Source organism: Myotis davidii, unplaced genomic scaffold (assembly GCF_000327345.1).
Source record: "Myotis davidii unplaced genomic scaffold, ASM32734v1 scaffold4061, whole genome shotgun sequence".
NCBI classification, from domain to species: domain Eukaryota; kingdom Metazoa; phylum Chordata; class Mammalia; order Chiroptera; family Vespertilionidae; genus Myotis; species Myotis davidii.
Genome location: NW_006290864.1, coordinates 15,800 through 21,945, shown reverse-complemented (window position 1 = coordinate 21,945; position 6,146 = coordinate 15,800). Strand labels below are relative to the sequence as shown.

At 61.5% G+C, this 6,146-nt stretch overlaps 1 protein-coding gene across 4 annotated transcripts in view; it reads right to left on the bottom strand.

Moving 5' to 3' along the window:
• LOC102772391 (bile salt-activated lipase) overlaps window positions 1–5,306 on the bottom strand; it is a 19,817-nt gene extending 14,511 nt beyond the window's left edge. Inside the window, exons 1-10 of one of the 4 annotated variants that reach the window (XM_015564111.1) lie at window positions 5,229–5,306; window positions 4,302–4,461; window positions 4,086–4,208; window positions 3,702–3,899; window positions 3,091–3,221; window positions 2,675–2,782; window positions 2,443–2,560; window positions 1,707–1,893; window positions 1,332–1,535; window positions 310–507 (exon numbers count right to left, since the gene is read on the bottom strand). In XM_015564111.1, the coding sequence (XP_015419597.1) occupies window positions 310–507; window positions 1,332–1,535; window positions 1,707–1,893; window positions 2,443–2,560; window positions 2,675–2,782; window positions 3,091–3,221; window positions 3,702–3,899; window positions 4,086–4,208; window positions 4,302–4,461; window positions 5,229–5,294 (1,493 nt within the window). In that variant the 5' untranslated portion in view covers window positions 5,295–5,306. The remainder of the gene's footprint in view (window positions 1–309; window positions 508–1,331; window positions 1,536–1,706; window positions 1,894–2,442; window positions 2,561–2,674; window positions 2,783–3,090; window positions 3,222–3,701; window positions 3,900–4,085; window positions 4,209–4,301; window positions 4,462–5,228) is intronic. The other 3 variants (XM_015564114.1, XM_015564113.1, XM_015564112.1) reach the window with 3 other exon arrangements.
• Between the last annotated feature and the right edge of the window lie 840 nt (window positions 5,307–6,146).

Here is a 6,146-nt window from a genome sequence, read left to right as displayed (position 1 = left end):
TTTGTGTGTGTAGGGCTCCCATTGTGTGGGCACAGCCGAGTGGCCCTGGTTGGGGTCCCTGCAGATGAGGAAAAGGCCGTGTGGGGTCTGAGGGCTCAGAGGAGGCTGGAGACCTCCATGCTGACCCGAACCACCAGGGCACCTCACTGTCTCCTGGGCACAGCCTTGGCATGTATATGATGTGGGCCCAGCCAGGAGCTCTATCCTCACACACAGGGGGTATGGGGCTCAGGGAGGTTAGGTGTACGTGAGGGGACAGGCATGTGGGCCCAGGTGGCAGGAGGCCTGGCCCAGCCTCACCCGCCTTACCCAGTTCTGGCAAAGTTGGTCCAGTAGGCGATCATGGTCCGGGAGACAGTCCTGTCTTGGGCCCGGTAGCCCAGGGGGGTGGCGAAAGGTCTCCCAAACACGTACTGAAGGTTATCACCATGGTCGGCGCCCACCCAGCTTGGGTACAACGGATTGTGAGCCGGGTGGGAGTACAGGTAGGTATAGGTCCGGGCACTCCTGAGGAGGGAGGGACACCGCCCAGGTTGGCAGGGAGCTCACCTGGGCTGCCCAGCCCAGAGCTGGGCCTGGAGGGAGGCCCCGGGGAGAGCAGGGAGGAGCCGGGAAATCCCCAGACCCAGGAGGGACCTGGGTCCCTGACCGGGGAAGGGGGGACTGATAACCTGATAGATAGAGCACCTGAATTAATCTGAAAGGTAACCCTATTATTTTCAATCTTAGAACACACATACTTATGTGAAGAGGGGGTTAAGGTTTTCTTAAGTTTCCTTTGAAGGCCTGTGCAAAGCAATGCGGGAGGTGACTCAGCTGTGAATCCAGCAGCAGAACCGATAATCAGGGACACACTGACCCACCAGGAGTCAAAACATCATCTCATGTGATGACTACAATAGCTGAGGTCTGTGGACCCCCAGGGCTGCAAGTAGCCCTCCAGCCCCTTCCCCTTTAGAGTCCTGCCCCCTGCACCTGTTGGACGACAGGATGTGAATGCTTGTTAGCACCCCGTCTTCTTGGTGGGCTGGCCTTCTCAATAAACGCCTCATATGTTCAACCCGGCCTTCGTGATTGGACACAGGGACAGGCAGCCCGAGCCCACCCGGGGGCTTCCCAGTAACATGAGGAGGGTTTTGTAAAGGCCCCTGAACTGGGAGGTGAGGAGGGGTCTTCTCAGTCTCGTCAGGCCTGGGCAAGGCCGATGGTGCAGGCACCACTGGGACCCCATCACGGCTGTCCTGGGCCTCCCTGACCCCCTGAGCCACCCCCCGGGAGGCCTGGCTGGGCAGGTGTAAGACCCAGATGGGTTCCCATGCCCGGGCCCTCACTTGGCGTTGGCTCTGTGCTGGGCCATGGCCATCTTCGTGGGCATCAGGAAGAGGACGTCAGTCTCAAAGTCCACCACCGTCTTCTTCTTGGCCTCCTGGGAGGAGTCCTCGGCCCAGGACGCCGTGTAGAAGTCAAAGGTGGCATTGGCACCTCGGGGCCCCTTGGCGATGGTGACCTGGCTGACCAGCTTGAAGAAGTCCTCCCTGCAGGGATCAAGCCGGCACTGGACCCTTTTACCTGGCCAGTGGGAGGACACCCCCCATCCCCCTGCCAGGGGCCTGCAGATGGCCCCCTCCACCTGCTGGCCTCCTCCCTTAGCTGATGCCTCCCAAAGAGGTCCCCAGGCACTGCCCTGGGCTCTGTGTCCTACTTACCCCGTGACAGTCAGCAAGTCCACGTTGATGGCCGGCACGTCAATGCTGGCAAAGGTGTAGCCGTCCATGTCGTTGGTGCCAGCGATGCAGTCGATGTCAGCCGCGTTGGCAAAAAGGTTGATGGGGTCATCGGGGATGAAGTCTCCGTCCACGACAGGCAGGAGGCCCAAATAGTACTGGAAGGGGTCTGTGTAGAGAGGAGGGACTTCACACCTTTCAGGGGCCCCCGGCCAGGCCCTAGGCCAGGGGGCAGCCCTGTTTCCTCTAATCCAGACCAGGGTCCTCAGCCTGTCCCCTGACATGAGGCCTGGATAATTATAAGGCCTGGGCTGCCCTGCGGGTGTGGAGCAGCTTCCCTGGCCCCGTCCGCTAGAGGTCAGCACCCCCCAGTGTGGCGACCCAGACTGTGCAGATGCCACAGGCTCCCTGGGGCCAAACCATCCCGCTGACAGCCACTGGGTCTGAGGCCTCTAAAATTGGGTGCAAATGACTGTTTCTGTCCGTTGTTGGGGGAAAAGGTGCACCAGCTTCCCAAGGGGGTCAGGACCCAGGGAGGCTCAGAGGGAGGGATGGCGCCCTCAGCACAGACATTCGAGGCCACGGAGGCAACTAGGGCCCCTGCGGCACCGGGCTCCCAGGGACGCCAGTGAGCGGGTGACAGACCAGTCTGCAGACCCAGAACATCCTCACATCTTTGGGAGCATGGCCGTCCCCCCCATATGGAGCCCCCACTCACACTTCTGGCCCAACAGGGGCACCTTATAGGCAAGTGTCAGGGTCTGGGTGTCGGTAACCTTCAGACACTCGGCCATCCTGGCGGTGTCGTCCAGGGGGCAGCCCACCTCTTTGGCGATCTGGGGGTTGGGGGGAGACAGGTAGGTGAAGCCAGTGCGGGGGGCCATGAGGACCGGGACAGGGCATGGACAGGAGGTAACACTCCCCACTCCCCCACCGCAGGTCCCATTTACCCCCTTGGCCCAGGAGAGAGGGTTCTTCTGGATGGCCCAGGGGACCAGCGCTACGCCGCTCTGGCTGATGGCTCGTTGGATGAGACCCTTGTTGTAGGGAGAGAGGGTCTGCGACACACAGAGGTCCTGTCACCACGGCCTCGCCTCTCCAGCCCACCCGGGTGCCACCAGGGACAAGCAGACTGTCAGCTCCATGCTGATCCGCACAGCCCCCAACAGCTCTCCATGCCCTGTCAGCTCCCCCAGTTTCCATCAGCTCCCCCCGCCCCAATCAGCTCCTCTGGTCTCCAGCAGCTTCCCCAGTTCCCATCTGCTCCCCGAGGCCCTGTCAGCTCCCCCAGCTCCCATAACCTACCCTCCAGGTCCCCTCCCGCAACATCCTAGGTGGAGGATCTGCCCTCCCAGGGTCCCCCAACCTGCAGAGAGACGCTGACACCTCCGGCTGATTCTCCAAAGATGGTGATGTTGTCGGGGTCTCCCCCGAAGGCCGCAATGTTCCTCTTCACCCACACGATGGCCATGTGCTGGTCCCGAAGGCCATAGTTACCTGGGTGGATGGGGAGCCCATCAGGGACTGGGGTCGGGGGAGAGCGTCCTCCATGTGGAGGCCCCTGTCAAGCCCCAGGATGACGCAGGGCAGGTACCAGGAGGCTGTTGAATGAAGTGCTGGAGGGGGTGTGGGGCTCAGGTAAGGGACCAGGAGCAGGAGGGCCAGGCTGCTCATCTCTCTCCCTGACACCGTCCCTCCTGTCTGTCCCATGGCCCTGTGTCCCCCTAGTCACCACCTCAGTGTCTCATCTTCTGTCTCTCACTGGGTCCCTGTCCCTGCTCCCTAGTGTCCCTGGCTGCCAGGCTGGAAGCGTCTTCTCTCACTATAGCTGCCGATGGGCTCCTGTGTCTCACAGTCCATCCCCAGCTTCCTGCTCTGCCAGTAGAATTCTGGGTCTCTCTGGGAGTTGTTGGGAGAAAGCAGTGCTGAAGGGACCCCCAACTGCTCCCTCACGCCAGCCCACGGCGCCCAGCACACCTGGCAGGTTGGCGTCTCCAGTGCTGAGGAAGCCCAGTGCCCCGAGACGGTAGTTGAAGGTGACCAAAATGACGTTGCCCCGTGTGGCGATCTCCTCCCCGTCGTACTCATAGTTATTGAAGAAACTTTTATCGTGGGCAGACCCCAGGAGGAAGCCTCCTCCATAGATCCAGATCATGACAGACAGGTTCTGGGAAACTGAGGCAGGAGAGCAGGCCCCATGACCTCAGCTGCCCCTCCCTATCCCCTCTGGGTGCTTGTTTCAGGGAATTTCAGCTCTGGAGCCCACACACAGCCAAGGGGCTGGGCAGGGCTGGGCCTCTGGCTGCCTGGGCGCTTCATGCAGGCTTGGGGACCAGGAGGGCATGGGGTGGGGGGATGCACCTTCCTTCTGGCCCTGGGGGACCCAGATGTTGAGGTAGAGGCAGTCCTCAGAGCCCTCGGTGTCGTCCTGGGCGAGAGTGACTTGCAGGCATGGCTGCTTGAAGTCCTTGGCCTTCAGGGTCCCTGTGGGTGACCAGAGGGGCTGGCGTGAGGATCGTGGCCCCACCCGCCACCCCAGGCCCAGAACCAGCTCAGCACCCACCCACCCACTCCCACCTTGCCATCCGGGGTGCGGCTGGGGGTTCTCCAGGGCCTTGGGTGGGGCAGCAAAGGGGATGCCCTTGAAGATGTCCACAGAGCGGCCGCCGATGCCAAAGAGGCCCAGCTTCTTGTTGAAGCCCTCCACGAAGCCCCCTTCTGTGGGCACCACACCCAGCTGGGGAGAGGGCCAGGCTCAGGGGGCGCAGGCCGGCCGGCCAGTGGGGTGTGGTGACCCCAGCAGGCTCAAAGGGCCCTGACACAGCTACAAGGAGCTTCCCCTAGTAACGCCTGCCTGTAGTGTGGGTTCATGTGGAAGCCCCGCTCCTCACACCATGGGCAGGGCCTTGAGGAAAGGGAGCCTGTCTCTGCCCTGAGGCTCCTGAATCAACATGGAGGGACCCCGGCCACTCCGAAGCAGGTGGGTGTAGCTCCCTCTCGGGGCCTGGGGGCGGGGTAGACTGAGGTCCAGACTCCTGTTCCGACGCTGGGGGCTGTGATGGGCAACCTGCTGGGCGGCTCAGGGCCCAGCTCCCTTCTGTGCAGGGCCATCCCCGGACAGAGGAACACCCTGAGGGCCCTGGTGGCCAAGGGGGACTCTGCACATCAGCACTGAGGACGCCAGTGACCTGGGGTTTTGTTTGTGTTTGGCGTCAGTCACCCTGTGTGCCCTGAGAGCGCCTGTACCAGAACTTATTCGTGGTTTCTGACGTTCAAGTTCGCGGGCGTCCTGTATTTGAGCTGCGTCTGGACCATCGTGTGAGTGCGGATGCAGGAGCAGAGGAAGGGCCAGGAAAGTGCCTGCTGGCTGTGGGCTCTCCGGGGCTCCTCCTGCCAGCGCCTCACCTGCCTGCCCCCCTCCCCTCCGCGGTGCCTGACCCAGTTCCCAGGCCGGGTTAGGGGAGCAGACAGGGGCCCCTCCTCGCCCGCTGGGCTCTCGCTTACCGTTGCTGCGCTCACTACTGCCAAGCAGCAGGCGAGGCCTAAGACAGCCAGCTCCAGGCGCCCCATGGTGCGTATGCCTGCCTCAGGGGCCATGCCTCTGCTCCTGGGTATTTATGGGGCGGGACATCCGGGAGACATCCGGGAGCCGCGGGGGCTGGCAGCTGTCTGTGGATAGTTCCCTTCCCTTCCTCCTCCTTCCATCCTTTCCTCCAGGCAGGATAGCTGCGATTTCAGCCAAGCTCAGGGCCAAGGTCATGCAGGAATTGGTAGATTTCAAGTTCAGAAAGGAATCCACCTGCACTAAGTGGGGGAGTGTGGACAGATCAACGCTGCCACTGGGGAGGCGAGGCGGGGAGCACTGGCCAGTGGCCTCTGTTGGGGACTTTGCATTCTGTTCTCCAGGGCCGGGGCCTTCCTTTCCCGGATTGGAACCCTCGGGGAACCTGTCCTGAGAAGGCCTCTCTGGCGGCGTTGTGTCTGGGGAAGTGTGGAGAGTGGTTACAGCGTTTGGACAGGTTCAAACCTCAGACTAATGAGAGGGCAGGTCCTCTCAAGGCAAAGCCACATGCAAGTCCCTGCTTGGAGGACAAAGCCCTCCCAGCACAGTTAGAACCAAAGGCTATAGTTATAAACTTGACCTTATGGTCCGAACCTGTGGTCCCAGGTGGCAAAGTGATAGAGGCTGGGGAGATGCAGCACTGATAGAGTTCAGGTGCATGTAACTGAGTAGATTCCAAACCTGTGAGACACTGTAAACATCTTGGCCACATCCTTACTTTGTCTCATGGGATCTGGCTATTAAACTAAAGACTCAGCTTGCAGGCTGTGGCCCTGTCTCTTCATCTGAGAGCAGCGTCCCACCCAGCCCCAGCTTTACCTCTTGTCTGTCGTCTTCCTCCTTCAGCTCCTCCCCTCAGG